The sequence below is a fragment of the Otolemur garnettii genome, unplaced genomic scaffold (assembly GCF_000181295.1).
Source record: "Otolemur garnettii isolate 467f Iridium unplaced genomic scaffold, OtoGar3 scaffold00028, whole genome shotgun sequence".
NCBI classification, from domain to species: Eukaryota; Metazoa; Chordata; class Mammalia; order Primates; family Galagidae; genus Otolemur; species Otolemur garnettii.
The window spans coordinates 11,313,077-11,329,679 of NW_003852423.1; the positions used below are offsets into that span (position 1 = coordinate 11,313,077).

Consider the following 16,603-nt stretch of genomic DNA (forward strand, 5'->3'; position numbering starts at 1 on the left):
CTGCCACGCCCAGGGGGCACAGGGCACAAGAGAAAGGGTCAAATTTGTGAACAGGGGAACAGCAATAAGTTTGGAAAAAGAAAGTTGGAGGCTTGGAATGCCAGGTATAAGCTAAATTAAAACAAGCTGATAATTTTATTTATTTATTTATTTTTTATTACAGGTTAATGTGAGGGCACAAATCACCAAGACACAATATCGAATTTGTTAAGTACAGTCCCTCTTGTAGTTATAGCCTGCAAACTGGTAATTTAAAATTTTAAATAGATCACATTATCCGCAAGACTTTTTAATCTCATAAGATTTTTAATATTTGAATACAAAAGGTAGAAATGACTATAGAAATTCTACCTTTCAACTAAATCTAAGCTCTTTGTAGCAGCAGTATTTCCTTGTCTATTAGCAAATAGAAATTCTCTAGAATGAAGGCCATAAGTGAGTGAACTAAATAGATGAGCTGATTTTCTCCTTTCATTTGGAGAAATACTTTGTAACATCCACAAACAGGTTCCTGAGTCTACTGAGGAGGGAGTTGGCTTTTTTGTTTCAGCCATCTCCTGCTAATTAGTTGATGTGAAACATTTTTGCAAGGAGCACTCAGCCTTTAGGCCTCCAAAATCTAAGACTGATAGTGAATGATCATGCCTGCTGGCTTTTCTCCCTTGGTTATGGCTTTGATGATCCAGGTGATCAATTAATTTTAAGATTTTAATTCTGAACCTGGAGCTCTGTCTGTTTTTCAAAATAATGGGCGTCAGTGTTATGGTCCACCTTCTACCAACAGGCTGGACCTCCCCAGTCATCATATCTTTGCTGGGCAAGCAGATTTGTTGGCCTTGTTACCCTTCCTCTTGACTCAGGACCTAGTAGGAAAAACAATGAGTCTGTTATTTTCTACTTTGTATAGCACAGTGTTAGTGCCTTCTTACCATGTGGCCCTCTGGCCTTCATCTACCAATTTGGAATAATAAAAATAACCTATTTCACAGGGCCATGCTTTAGTTTCTCCAACTAACGAAAGCCCGTTGCAGGCAAATATTACCATCTCAAATTATATAAATAGAATCTGACATTCTTTGGGAAGACTTAAGAGAGAAATAATGAAACCTGTTGCCTATTGCACAACTGGGGATAAGAAGTTCACACCTTAGGCCAAAGATGAGCCATTTCCTCTGGTAGAAGAATTCACAGATGATTAGTGATCTTCAGATACAATGGAGAGAGCAAAAGTTCAAAGTGTATGTTCAATCTTTCAAGTGACTTCTGGAACACAAACTTTATACCAGATACATTGTTTTAATCTTCACATTAAAGGCTCAGCCAGTTGAAGTAGTTTGCCCAAGGACACACAGGTAAGCGTCTTAAGCGTCAGAACTGGAGTTTGAACCCAAGTGTTGTCATCAAAGTCCAGATGGGAACAATCCCAGCAGGTCACAGCCAAGTCAGATCGTCCACTATCTAAAGATCTAGAGGGATATGTAGATGATTCATCAAACAAGGATAAGACTCTGGGGAAACAGGAAGTTCTGCCCTGATTGAGAGGTCAAAGGTGTGATGGGCCACACTTCCTTGAAGGGTTCCAGATCAGGCTGCATGAAGTGTGCACTGTACAAAAGGTAAATGGTGGTAGCAGGTTGGGAAAGGGGTGGTGCTTGAGTCTCCTTATATCAGGCAGGGCTGCTTCAAGGTCTGTGCAGGTGAGGGTCAGGAAGGCGCCGTCCAATGTGACTGGAGAGCTCACAGTCCTTAACTATTCAGCAAGGTGCATTGAAAAAAAAAAAAAAAAAGAAGAAGAAAAAGAACCTTACTGGGAAGACAACTGGGATGGCATCCTGGAGGGAACTTTTAAAACACAGTTTAAATCAACTAGGAAATGTGATGTGGGTGTATATTGTGGTTACTTAACATGCATTATTCACTGTATGCTAGGCGATCCCCCAGGACCTGGCTGCTGTTCCAGTGTCACTCCTGATAATTTTTAAATTGACTATGTCCTTTTAACCATGTTTTTAAAAATTGAACTACCCAATGTGAACACTTTCCATTTTGCTACATAATGAGAGCACTTTTATTCCTTTAATGTTTGCTTTTTCCTTTGATCTAACAATTTCTCTTCAAATTTCACAGTTTTCTGTTGCTTTAGGATTGAAAGAACCGATTAGCCTGCTGGGAGCGTGAAATAGACTTTTAAAAAAAACCTGCACGATATTTCCTCCCAGTGAAATTAATTTAGGTTTAAATGCAGGGGGAAGGTAATCCACCTTGTGCCTGAGTCTCCTCTCAAACACCTAAGCAGTTCCTTATCCTGAAAGGGCACAGTCTGACCGGCTGCCAAGTCTGAAGTCTTTTGTGAGGATCCCTTGCAAGGCTCAGCAGTCGTAGAACCTCTTTCTCATTGACACCCGGCTTTGTGTGGGCCTGATGACACATTTGGCACGTCTCTATTTCTTTGAAGGCCAGCCTCAGGGGCCCAGCGGACCCGTCGGGCACTGGCCATGGCTGGGCTTCTGAAGTGCGGCTGGCTGGGGTTTCCCGGTGTTTTAGGAAACGCACCTTCTTGCAGGGCAGGGGCTATCAGCTCCAGAGCAACAAAGGACAATTTGGAGAGGAGTGGGAGAAACACTACACAGCCGCTCTGGCATCCCGGACCCTTTCTGCCTGGCGCTCGTGTCCTCAGTGGTCCCGCCTTGGCTCAACGCATCCCCCACCCTGGCTGTCTCGCCGCTCCTGAGCCAGGCGTGGCGAAGCCAGCCCCATCTCTCCCTCCACACCCTCCCTCCTGTCCCCTCTACACTCTAGCTCAGCGCTGCGGTCGGCCCGCGCCCCCGCGCCCTCCCAGCACCTCGGGGCTCCGCTCCCCGTCCGGCCTGCCCCCGCCCTGCGGTCCGCAGCCTCTCCCTCCAGCCCCCGTCGCGGGAGCTGTCAAGCCCGCGGCAGCTGAAGCAGCCCCCGAGCGCCCGCGTCTCCTCTCCTTCCTTTGTGTGCGCGCGAGCAGAGTTGGGGCGGAGGGAGAGGGGGAGGTCGCTCTGTCTGTCTGCCTCCCGCCGTCCTCGCCCAGGCTGCCAGAAGTGCGGCCCGGGAGGCGGGAACCCAGGGGAGGGTGCGGGACCCGGCGGGGCGGCTCGGGGCCGCCCGGGCGCCCTGGTCCCCGCCGCGCACGGGGGAGCGCTGACGGCAGTGGGACTCGGTAGGAGCCGACATCGGTCGGCCCAGCTGCCCCTCGCCCTCCCTCTGTCCCCACCTCTCCCCCGACACCCGGAGAAAAGCGTGCAAAGGCGCGGAGAGGGACGGAAACCACAAATAAATAGCGGCGGCAGCAGCGCGTCATCTGGTGGAGCAGGAAGTGCAGGCTGAGTCCGGAGGCTGGTGCTTTCGCGCGTCCCCAGGACTTTGCCATGGGCTGGGGGCCGCGGAGGCTGCGAGCGGCCGGGCGAGGGCAGCGGCAGAGGCGCCCGCAGAGGGGCTGAGCGAGCAGAGACGCGCGGGGCGCGCGGAGATGGCAGCGTCCAGCAACTCCAGCCTGTCCGGCTCCTCGGTGTCCTCCGGTGAGTTTCAGTCCGTCGGGCGCGGCTGCTGCGCTGGGTCTCTCCCCCTGCCCTGGCCCCGCACCCTGGGAAGGATAGAGCCTACCTGTGGCCGTCCCACCGCTCTGTCGGAGTGGGGGCAGGCGTCAGGGGGACACTTGTTTGGTTTTGCCAGCACCTCGGTGCCCTCGGCACCCCCCGCGCCTGACATCTGACAGCGTGGAGGTGGTGGAGCCGTGGCACCCTCCCTGCGCGGCGCGGCTGTTCTGGGGCTCGGGGCGCAGCGGGAGAGAAACGAAAGGAGCAGGGCAGGCTCGCACTTTCCGCGCAGCGGGAGCGGGGCTGGCGGGGCGGGAGGCGGAGGGCGACGCTGGGCGCCCGGACCTGTTGGCCGTGCGGTGCCCGCGACCCAGGATACCCAAGTCCACAGCAGAGGGGCGCGAACCCTCGCCCCTCGCAGACTTGATTTTCTTTGTTTGTTTCAGAAATTAGCTCTGTGGAGACACTTGCTTGGGGCATGGTTTTGAGATAGCAGCGATGAAGGGATTGTGTCTTTCTGGTCCGGATTGAAGTGGGTTCTGGAAGGGAAGTAGAGCCCAGGGTCTGACTCTTGGCACGTTTAAAAGTGTGTGTGTGTGTGTGTGTGAGAGAGAGAGAGAGAGAGAGAGCGAGAGAGAGAGCGCCTTAGACATTTTCTTATACTACTCTGTCATTTCACTAGCAAGGCATACATTTGTTTATCCTTTTAAGTGTGACTGAGCAAAGGGTGGGCTTCTTTCAGCTTTTCTAGGATTGATCCGCGGGTCTAATTGAAGAGAAAAAAATGCTAATGAATCTAAAGCCGCGGGAGTCAATAGAAGCGGACCTACTGGTTTCTGAGTATGACAGGTTTCTAATCAGAATGATGCATTGAGTAGAATTCCTCTACCTCTCTGGTCACTGGAAACTTGAATGCCAAACCCTGAAGGGACAGCTGATAGGACATTTAGTGTAGCTTACAGTATTCAAGGGTCAAGAAGGTCTTGAAATCCTAATGGAAATGCTCTATGTGATAATACTGTGTTAAGTCCTATTGTGCTCTTTTTATTATTATCCATAGATTAAACTCAAAGGAAGAAACACTTTTTCGGAGGTATTGGACAGCAAGCCAGGCATAAAAGAAACCACATTTTTAAGTGTGTAATTAATTAAATAATAATTGCAAGGTGAATTTCACTCAGGTGCAATTGTGATGTGGCAAAAGGTGATCACTCGAAGCCCATCTGTTATCTTTTTGGGAAGGGTTAGTTCAGGGAAATGGCACTTCCTTTCTTGATTACTGCCAACTAATCAAAAACAGGGTATTAGGTGTACAATGCCATTCAAGTTTCTGGTAGTAGCAGCCAATGGGGCAGAACAGACATATCTTATTAAGAGCAGCAACAAGTTGACCGCCTGTGGTTTTAATTCTGAGAACTCAGCAAATGCTACAGCTTATTTTTAGTACCTTCCAACCACTGCTGCTGCTTTTCAATTCATTTTGGTTGACTAACATTGAATTTAAAGCACAGTGATGTTGGGTTTTTATTAGCGTATGGTTATCCCGCTCAGAAAGCTGCCCACTGGTGGGGAAGAGGTGGCAAAGTGGAGACTGGAGAAAGGACAGGAGGCAGGATTATGACACGATTTACTGGGGGCATAAATTACAGATGCTGTGGCATCTGCATCTTCAGATCTTGATGTAGCTTAAGAAAACTGATTGGAAATCCTAACTCAGCCTTAGGAAGCTTATGTTGGTTTGAAGCAGCACAGTATAAGCTTTAGATGATGGTAATTGCTTTGCAGATAGGACAGAGATGCCTATGATGGTTTTCTTCCGTGCTTTATTTACCACTCTGTTTTGGAAACTGGGAAGTAACATGAAAGCTGAAATTCAAAAAGTGGGTATGGATATATTATGTGGCATGAATCAACCTGGTCCATGAGTTTATGTTGCCTAATTCACCAATTAATCAGGTACTTTCTCTTAAAACATACAGAATTCTTTTTTAAAGCACACTTACCATTGTGTAGATCATGAATAATTCAGATGACACAAGCAATTCACACCTGGGAGAGGTGTTGGGCAGGAAAGAATAGAGCTTATTTGTGGTGGCAGCTGGGCTCTCTCAGGCAGCAGCCAGAGTCTGAGAAATTAGGACACTCTGTCCATCTATTCATGGCCATTTTCAAGGACCTACTGTGTGCCAGGCAATAAGATGCAAGCTTTAGCTTCAAGTAGGTTAAGTGTGGAAGATAATTTTAGGATTCCTTCTAGCTCTGTATTTCTGGAATTACTGTTGTTGTTTGTTTTTTTTTTTTTAATCCTGACTCTTAATTGGTCATCTGGGTATCTTGGGGTGAGTTACTTAACTTAGAAAAGTAAGTCAATGTCCTCATCTGTAAATAAAGCTAATACAAATGATAGGACCGACTTTATAGAGGATTGTGGTAATTAAGTGAGATGACAAGTGTAGAGGTTTAGCACAGGGCCTGACAGTTATTAAGTCCCTAATGTGAATAAACTTTACTCCTTTAAGGAATGAAAAAGAAGGCACTCATTGCTCAGACTTGAGCTGCAGAAATCTTCTGTCCTATGTTCACTTTGATCTTGAATTTTGGGCTTCATTATATAACATCATCTGAGTGGTCTTCCATGTTCCAGCCATAGTACTGAGAGAAGAGTGAAGATCTTTCACTCTTTGGACCGGCAAATAGCTACCTGCATTCCAGGGTGACAAAATGAGTGCTCTGGAGGTGGGTGCAGGGAAAGAGAGTGATTGTCTCAGTTTAGAGGGATTCCTGCAGGTGACATAGGAGTTGGGTACTGTAGGATCAGTAGGACTTTTCCAGAAAACACATAGAGAGAAAGGCATTTTAGGGAGAAGGAAGAGCTTAGGCAAAGGCTTGGAGCTGGGGAAGTCGTGGCCTTATTTTGACTCTGCTTGGGCTGTTCATCCTTCTGTCGGGTGGTCCCTCTTCTCTGGACAGTTATGCTTCTAGGCCAGTCATGCCCAGAGCTGATGCCTCACTTACTGCTGCTGCTGATGTACAAGATTTTCTTCCTGTTCGGGTGGCATGGGTTTGATGAAAAAAGCTCTGGAAGCCTTAGGACATATTTGGACAATTGAGCACTAAAAAAGGATTGTTGATTCTGTAGCGTTCACTGTAGGGAGAGATGAACTCAACATGGGGTAAACCTCTCTTGGCAGAATAGCTGTGGGAGACTTAGGTTTGGCTGTGTTTGCACAGAGCAAAGATCTGATAATTTACTCAGTGTTAAGGTCAAAGTTATCCGATCTTCCTGAGAACATGTGCTCACTAGGTGCCGTTGAACTGTATCACCCAAGTATGCCATTTATTCTACATGACCAACTGAGACCTAACAAATGAAACAGTCAGGTTACAATTAATTTTAAAATATATTTTCTGAGAACTCGAGAAATTTTCCTCTGGAATATTTAATTATATGCAAAAGAAATTGCTTTATCTTTGTTTTAATGACAACTGCTGGTAATTAAATTTCACAATCACCTAGATTGGCAGGAAGATTTGATTACCTCTATTATTTTAAATTGCAAAAAAAAAAAAAAAAAATCCCTATCCTTAAGCTTTCAATCCAGCCTATGATACTTGATAATATTCTGAAATAAACAATGGTTGATTGGCAAAACAGGTTCCTTAATAATCAAGGGTTACATTTCCCTTTATAATTGACATAAAACTTTTTGCATGTTAGTAATATGATTGCCAAATGGGCCCTTTCACAGTCAAAAAAATCAACCCAAGTGAAGTAACAAATAAAGAAGCTACGAAATGTTTCTAGTGACTGAACAAGGTAAAAAATTAAATATTAAAGGTACCCCTAGGATAAGAAGCTAACGTTTTGAAAACATAAGCATACTTATAAAAATGAAGTCAACAGAGACTCTTCAAATTAAAATGTAAATAAAAAAAGATTTATAAAATCAGTATTATGTGCAGAGGCATCAAAACCTTAATTGAGTAAAGAACATTACTGAATGGATTGAGGTGTTTATTTCTCTGGATTCTATACAACAGTAATGTGGGCCAAGCAAATACTGTTATTTTCTGCTGTCAAACTGGTGTTGATTCTAGAAATGATAAATAGGAATTTGTATTACTTCTTATGGTGGGATCATAACCAGTGACATATAAATGTCTTCCGTATTTCTATGGCAAAACTGAACTATAGTAATTCTAGCAAGGCTTATGTGTGCATAACTAGAAATTTCATGGATCCCATACTACAAAACACGATCTCATTATCGAAACAGATGTTCTCATTGAGCAGTCGTCTTTTAGACTTTGGATTTTTCAGAAATTTTCTTCTGGAATACTCCTTATGCAATTATGTGTAAAAGAAATTGCTTTGCCTTTGTTTTAATGGTAACTGCTGATAATTAAATTTCACCTGGATTGGCAGAGAAGTTTGATTACCTTTTTGATTTTATATCACACGCACACAATTGCGATTTTAAAATAATCACAGGTAAAAAAACTGCAAAGCTAAAATTAACCCTGTGAAATAAATTATTCCCTGAGATGAGGAGCAATGGTTTTTGTATTTTTCTGCTGGCCTTACCACACTCACTTTGAACTTACTATGATTTTCCTGTCGGTTGGGAGTATCTCAGATAAATGGAGAAATACAGAATCTGAGAGGTAAGGAGACTTCTTTTTCCTTTTATTTCAGATGAATACAAGGGCACACACAGTTAAGTTACGTTGTTTGCATTCGATTGAGTAAAGTCCAAGTTGTAGTTGAGCCCTTCTCACAGGACGTGTGCCATGTACCCTGCCTTGTGCCCATTAGGTGAGAGCAACCAAACCTCCTCCCAGCTCCTCCCTGCCTCCGACAACTACACAAGCCCACACAAGAGAAGAACACAATTCAATTCAAGAAGGGGGAGAAAGGAGATTTTTCTTAAGCATATTGCATACTTGCAGTGTTTGACAAGGGGCATGCTGGTTGGTGTACTTCTGAAATCCTAGCTCCCCCTCATTAGCCCCATGAAGTCAACTGGATGGCTGTCGTTTGCCTCACTTTTGTGGGCTGTGAGCACTAGGTGTTTTCTGTGGCCAGTCTGTATGTGGTTTCACTGGACAGTGTGTTCTCCCAGCTGCCACCCAGGGCCTGGCCTGAGTGTCAGCCCTGCTGAGGGCCGTCTGCTCCTCCGCAGGGACTCCTGGTTTTGCACAGTGCTCAAAAGAACCGGACATTCAGTTTGGAAAACCTGAATACGAGCAGTGTCACGCTGGGAAAAGTTTTCTACCAGAAGATCAAGATTCCTGACAAGACAGAAACAGAGGAGAGAAATGGAGCTAGTGATAGACAGACGCGTGATTAATCACATCCGACTGTCACCCACAGATCATTTATCTTTTATGAACACATATTCACATTTCAACCACTTCTGAAATATGTTGTTTAATTTTCAAAACAAATGGCTCTTCCCCCTCCTTTCCTCCTTTTCTCTCTCCCTTCCTTCTTTTTTCCTTCTGTCCTTTCTTGTTCTCCTTCTCTTTTTCTTTTCTCACCTATTCCTATGTCAGCCAGCTATCTCCTTCATCAGTGGGTTACTTTACTTTGTAGTTTCCAAATCCTCTCTGCACCTTCTTGCTTCTCCTTCCCTTTGGCCTGTGGGAAGGGACGCTGGTAGTCTGTCTGCCGTGTGGATTTGGGTCAGAGGATCCAGATGGACACCCTTGTCTCTGGGGCAGCTGGTTGGTGAGACAGCACAAGTGATCTGTCTGAAGGTTACTAACAAATGCAGAGGTATACTTAAAGGCTTCCTTGCTAGGGATTTGCTGGCCCCACAGGCAGTGGACCCTGCCATGGAACCTACATGGCTGTTCATTGAGGTCTAAGGCTGAAGACCTGGGATAAGTCCACTGTCAAGTGGCCACAAAACATTCATCTGTGCTTCCAAGGAGAGCCAGCCCCCAGCTGCTTGTGCAAATAACCTGCTATTCTCCTCATTCACAATTAATTGCACACCTTTGTGGGGGCTGATCTTTGAATATAGCCTGTATAGTATGGTCTGATTTTAGCATTGCCTTGCTTCAACAGTTTGGCTTGTTGACATCACCCAGCCTCAGCCCCATTTGCAAAATAATGCAGCTGCATAAAGTATTATTTTAAATCAACCAATGTTTAAGTGTCATAGATCCCTATGAAATATAAGCTGAGCAGATTTGGAATGGGGGGAGACCTCTGATATTGTTTAACAGAGTCCAACATGGTGTAAGGCAGAAAATCAGAGCCTGAAAGACTAAGAAACTGTCCAGTGCCACTCAGCTGGTTGGTGATGGAGCTATGGCTGGAACGGTCATCTAGGACCCAAGTGCCCGTGACATCAACTTTCCAGCCTGCTTCCTGGCTCATCCTGAAGAGTAACATCATCCTTAGAGAATTTCTTGCAGACATTTTTTCTGTCTGTCTTTTTAGAGGCTGCTCTATTTAATTATTTAATACTTTCAAAAAAGAAGTCATGAAGTGCTTGTATTTTTAATGGGCCTTAGATCTCAAGGCTGTTGTGATGCACAAAGACTTAAAGTGACCTAGGTCTTCCCTAACCATGTGCAGCTGTACTATCCAATATGGTAACTACTGGCCACATGTAACTATTTTAAATTAAAAATATCTGGCCGGGCACAGTGGTTTATGACTATAATTCTATTTATGACTATAAATTCTATTTATGACTATAATTCTAGCATTTGGGGAGCATTTGGAGAGTTTTCTTTGAGGCCAGGAATTCAATACCAGCCCTAATAACATAACAAGACCCTATCTCTACTAAAAAATTTACATGGTGATGCTCTCCTGTAGTTCCAGTTATTCTGGAGGCTGAGGCAAGAGGATCACTTGAGCCCATGAATTTTGATGGGCCAGTGAGCTATAACAACTACACTCTAGTCTAGGTAATAAGAGTGAGACTCTGTCTCCAAAATATAAGTAAATGGATACATGAATACATAAAAATAAAAATATTCAATTCCTTAGTAATACTAATAAGCTAAAGATAGAATTTTTTTTTTTTAAATTTCAGGTAATGTGAGGGTACAAACAGCCAGGTCTAAATATTTGAATTTGTTCCATCTTATAGTTGTGTCCCACACCAAAAGGTATCCATGCCCCCCTACATTGTGCCCATAGGAAGTTCAATTCAATGCTTTCCCATTTCTGTGTTTGTTTATTGTTATGTTTAGGTTATTTTTCACTAATTTTGCAAATTGACTTTTTAAAAAAGTAATTTCTTCTTAACCTGGAGGGAAACTGTGATAGCTGGAGGATCATGTTGGGAAGGGTAATTAAAAATGTTTGTAAATACCTCCTGTCTTGAGGTTTGAGTCAAGCTTTCTAAAAACAAAAATGGTGTTTTGTTTCCCTAATGGCAGCTCAGTTTCTTTTTAAAATAAACCCACAGTGAGTTGTAATTTCACCCTCAAAAAGGAAAAAAAATGTCCATTCCTGGAAAAAGTTTTGTACTGTACTTTTTCCAAAATATCATAATGAAAATAGGAAAATAAGAAAATTATGAATATGTGGCCTGAGGTTGCTAGTGGCATATCTCAGCCTTGTTATTTAAAAGAGATTTTTCTCCCAATTTGGATATCAGCAAACAGTCCAGCTAGAAGGCTTTTGGTTCCACAAAAGGCCCAAATACAGGGCAAAGTAAATGCATTGGTTTTTAGAAAATAAAGTTAACTTTTGGAATTTTCAACATATTTAACTGGGGGGAAATGAATGCACATTTTCCTGCAAATAAGATGCAGGAACGTGACAGTTGCTAAGAAAAAGAAGTTCTTATTCATGAACTTCTATTACTCTCTTCCAGTGCAACAAAAGTGGGAAGATAGCAGGTGTCTTTAAAGTGTCAAACAACTGTCAAGAAAGAGGTGGATATTCAGGCCATTGGATTCAGAAACGATAATAACTAACCAAGACTCTGGCCTGCGTGTCTTGTTCTTTATTAACATAACTCAGATCATAGATTTAGGGTAATCTGAATCACAGAGGCACGTGGGTCATAACCTCAGGCAATTCTTTCTCATCAGAGGTCCAGTTCCTGTATTTTTTCCTGCCCTGACATTGCCCCCTGAATCCTCAGAACAGGCGGGGTCTTGTCCTTTTCAAAGAAATCAAACTTAGCCCTTCCTTATTACTTCACACAGACCACATTAGTAATGTAACATGCTTGTTTTCTGAGTGGTTTGCTTCCAAGGAGTAAGTCCAAGACACAGTCGAGGTGGTGGGGAAATAGGAAGCAGAGAGTAGGGCTTTGGCAGGAGATCCCCTGTAGCGCCTGTCAGGTAGGGGCTGCCCTGACCACAAAGGGCCTGATTCTCAAAGCCTAGGCCTGTGCTGTGCAATATGGCAGCCACACGTGGCCCTGAGCTGCCGACACGTGGCTAGGCTGAATCGAGAGGTGCTACAGGAGCAAAATGCACAACGAAGACTTAGTACAAGTAAAGACTTAGTTCAAAGACTTGGTAGAAACAAACAAAAATGTAAAATATCTGACTTATCCCTTTTACAATCTTGAGTATATGTTGAGATGATAATATTGTATGTAGGGTCTCTTCAGTTAGATAAACAATATTTGAAAAATTAATTTCACCTGTGTTTTTAAAAAATATTTAATGTAACTACTGGACTATTTGAAATCACATATGTCCCTCACGTTACATTTGTATTGGTTGGCACTGGTTTAGATGATCCCAGTGACCACGTTGCAGCCTTTATTGCAGAATAGGCCACACAGAAACCTGCTGATTCACTGCTCAGTGGCTCCCACGGCTGCAGCCCTGTCTGTTGCCCAAGCCAGAAACTTACCCTCCTCCATTCACCAAGGCAGTTCATCCCCGATTCTCAGGTTCCTGTTTTATTCTAATTCCACACAGTGAGAGATGTTCTTAAATTTTCTGAATCTGTGCAGTGATTTTGAGATGAAAAGTTACAGACAGGGACAGGTTGGGACTTTTGTCAGATTCTAGTTGAGACAGATTTTGGGTTTTGTTTTATTTGGTTATATTTTTCAATATATTTCTAGATTTTACATGTTTTTGTTAACTTTATGAACACCTCTTCTTCCAAAGAAAGCCTGCAATCCTATAAAGTTGGAAAGAGAAGCTGAGGAAACAAGGGACACATTTTTCTCTCTACCTGTGCAGAAAACGCTTGTCTGATAGCATTGACATTGAGGCCTCTGGCCATGAACGTGTATGTGTGTGGACACACACGTGAACGTGTATGAATTTGTCCGTATGTATTGTGTGCGTGAATGTGTACGCAGAAAGCAGGCATGGATTAGTTTTCAAACAAAAGTTATTTCCAACCAAATTTATCTCACATATAAATTAATATCAGGGGAAATGAAAAGTCAGGCCTAGCATTACTTTTAGTAATGAAGGAATTCACTTGGGATTATGCTAATGGGGTATAGATATTAATACACATAATTTGGCTGCCTAATATTGATTTAAGTTGCTCATTCAAATTCACTTTATTATAGAGAAATTAGCAGTTTTGTTTTGCAGAGCTTGTCCCCACAGACGGTGAGACCATTAAGCCATGTTTATTAGGTAAATAATAGTATTTTGCTCGTTTTCACAAGCAAAGAGAGTACCAGTAGGTCTTCTGTAGTATGCACCCTTTGTTAGTTTCTGGTGGGGATCCAGTTAGTTCAGGCCCATGCGCCCTCTCTTGTTTTGTGTCCCTTGTTTTATGTCCCTTGTTTTGTGATCAATGTCTAGGTGGAAGGTACTGTCCGTGACCAGGAGACAAAAGTTTTTCTTCTCTGTGACGTTAATATGCCCTAGGGCTGAACTCTGGCTGAACCAGAGCCCTGTGTTTGCTTTAAGCAGCCAGACTAACCCATGTGCCTTTTTTTTTCCTGAATTCTTTTTTAAAGAATTCATTCATTAAGAATTCCTCTGAATGAATTCTTCTTCGGAGGAAAAACGCAGTGGATAAAGGCCTTGTCAACTGTCCTGAAGTAATTAGTATCGGATTAAGATTAGGAGTAGAACCAAAGGCAATCCTGGGCAATTACACCTGTAAGACATGACGTGGAGTTAGACAGTGTCATCTGTCGTAAGAACATAGTAATTGTCACCGTACTTCCTTGGTCTTTATTCCGACCCCAGTCATAGCAATGGGGTATTTCATAAAAATGCTTAGCAGCCTTTCGGGGAAGAGTCGCCCTGCAGGCATCTTGCTTTTCATAAAAAGCTGAGTGTAGATCTGTCATTCAGGAGTTCATGTTAACGTGTCTGAATCCATCTGTAGTTCCAGCCTGTGCTCCTTCTCAGATTAATAGTAATGAGTTCCATCCATTTTCTACCTGCAGAATAGGCTGCTGTGTCTTCCTATTGCTTTAAATGTAGCTCTCTGAAATGTGTTTCTAGCACCCATTCTTGCTATTTATAAATAGATGTGGGTTTATTTGAATCACAGACTCAGGGTCTCACTGTATGCCAAGTGCTAGGAAATAAGGGTCTGGTCCAAAGACCAACACCAACCAGCTCTGTGGTGTACCTCTCTGAGTTTCCATTTTCTGATCTGTAAAATGGACTAATCATACTAATTTTTAGAATCAAATGTGTGAATGTCTGTGAAAGAAATTTGCAAATATATGAACAAAATATAAGCCTCCTTGGTCTCATGAATTTCATACTCTAATAAAATGCTCCACAGGTGCCTTTTCCGGATGGTAAGTGACTACTCAGACCTTATGATTTCCTAGGAAAAATTTTCCTTAAATACTTATCTTTGCTTTTCTTTATCTGCTTTTCAATTCTTTTAATAAATACACCAATTCAGAATGGCTCTACTCTGGGTAAGACTTCAGTGTGTGTCATACAAATTCCAACAATTAAATTCAAAGAACTCATCCTAGAAAAAGTGCTACCTATGTCATTGCTGAATGAGACCTTCAAAGTACTACCCTTGGGACACTGTGTGCCAATGCCAGCACCTAGTCCACCTTTCAAAGCACTTTTTCTAGGATGAGTTGTGAACTTAATTGTCAGACCTTGTATGATGACAGTTCTGATGGTCATTCCAAAAAAAAAAAAAAAAGGAGTTCCAGAATAGCTCCGAAGGGTGGATTTGGCACGGGTGACGGTGCATAGCTTCCCAAGGGCAGTACCTTGAAGGTGACTGTCGTGATAATCAGCAAGGAGGTATGTAGGACGAGTTCGTGAACTTGATTGTCCAACCTCATAATTTCCTATCTAGAGGAATGGCTCTTTTCAAACTTAAATGTATAAGTATTAAATGTATACAAAAGAATATCTGTAATAGGCATCAAGTCAGGAGGCACAGCAACATGAGCTTTTCTTTCTGAAATAATTTTGTCATACATCACTAAAATGCGTGCTCCACAAGGGCAAGCTATTTTTGTCTGTTGTGTTCACTGCTGGATCCCCAGCACCTGACCCAGTGTTTGATGTGCAGGAGGAACTCGATAACGCATTGCTGAGTAGATGAGTATGTCTGAATCCCAAGCACTCTGCTATAGGAGTGTGGCTGTGGCCCCTCCTTTTTCTCTTACATAAATCAGCTCTGCAAGGATCCCATCACCAATTCACATTAGCCCTGTGTCTTCAATGGTTTTCAGAAAATTATTTTTAGAAAATTCATAATATAGATTATGTGCACCTAGTTGCAATAGGAGACTCCCAACAAAATCACATGGCCTTTGCTGAACCAGAACTTCTTGACTTGAATTGTGTGGGTCACAAGCCCATTTCAGGAGTGAATAGTAAATGCTTCATAAACTTAAGCAGTAAAACTAGAGTTCACCATGGACCACGACAGAGAATTTCTGTTTCTATACCAACAAAGCGAAGGCAAACAGCATTTGTTTTAATGTGATGCAGTATACGTGTTACACATCCAAGGATGGACCTGGAAAACATTATGCTAAGTGGAAGGAGCCAGTTGCAAAAGACGGCATATTGGATGATCTCACTTACAGGAAACGTCAGGACAGGCAAATCAGAGAGACAGAAAGGAGAGAGTTGTTTTCTGGAGCTGAGAGGATTGGTGTGAAATGGGAAGTGACGGCTACTGGGCTTCTTTTGGGGGGTAATGAAATTGTTCTGAATTTGATTATGGTGATGGTTGCACATATCTGTGAATATACTAAATGACAATGAATCCTTCTATTTTAAACAAGTGAATTGTAGGTATGTGAATTATATCTCAATAAAGCCTTTTTTTTTTTTAAAGGTAGAAGAGAACTGATGCAGTAAGAATGTGAAGGTGAAATAGTCATAAAGTGAGCAGACAGAAGGGCAAGTCCCATAGGTTAGGGTGGGTCCTTCCCAGCCAGGATCTTGTAATCACACCGGAGCCATTTCAGTCCATACTCACTAATAACATGGTCAACACCGCTGCCCCTTGTCTTCTCATTTTTATTTCCACACTCATCTATTTTCAGCTGCCAGCCCCTGACCTCCTCAGACACTCAGTACTATAGACACTCTCCATGCAGCTGGTTTGCAAGGTCAGCTCAGCCTCTGCTAGACAAACGCTTCCCTTCCCCAGAGTCCCCTAAAGGCCGGGGCACCTTCCCTCCAAAGGAAGAATGAGAGACAGCAGTAGGTCTCCGCTGCTGCTTCGGCACAAAGCAATTAGCGCATTTCTCATGATGAGTTAATTTGATTTTTATCCAGCTTTTTGAACCCTATGCACAACTTTTCTGCCCTCCAAGTAGAACGTGAGTCCTCCAGGAACCAGGTTCCCGCTGTGTGCCTGGTGCTCCTGAGTATTATTAATACAGTGATGCTCGTGGTGCTGCCTCTGTGTGTCCCCACTAGCTGGATGCTTGTGCAGATGTTTCCAGGGATGTCATGTGCATATTCCTTTGTTATTTCTAATCAAAGAGCCGACACCCTTTGATCACGTCAGATCACAGTGTTGTACTGTAAATACTTCGTTAGAAAGACTAAATATTACACAGGTGTAAATGTCTTGGAAATTCTGGTAGTGTTTACTTTTACCTAAATGAGCAAAGAAAAATGTG

The 16,603-nt window shown here is 43.1% G+C and overlaps 1 protein-coding gene across 1 annotated transcript in view; it reads left to right on the top strand.

Moving 5' to 3' along the window:
* Positions 1-2,915: 2,915 nt before the first annotated feature.
* CHN2 (chimerin 2) overlaps positions 2,916-16,603 on the top strand; it is a 317,927-nt gene continuing 304,239 nt past the window's right edge. The window contains exon 1 of the mRNA XM_003788542.3: positions 2,916-3,545. Within this exon, the coding sequence (XP_003788590.1) occupies positions 3,497-3,545 (49 nt within the window). The 5' untranslated portion in view covers positions 2,916-3,496. The remainder of the gene's footprint in view (positions 3,546-16,603) is intronic.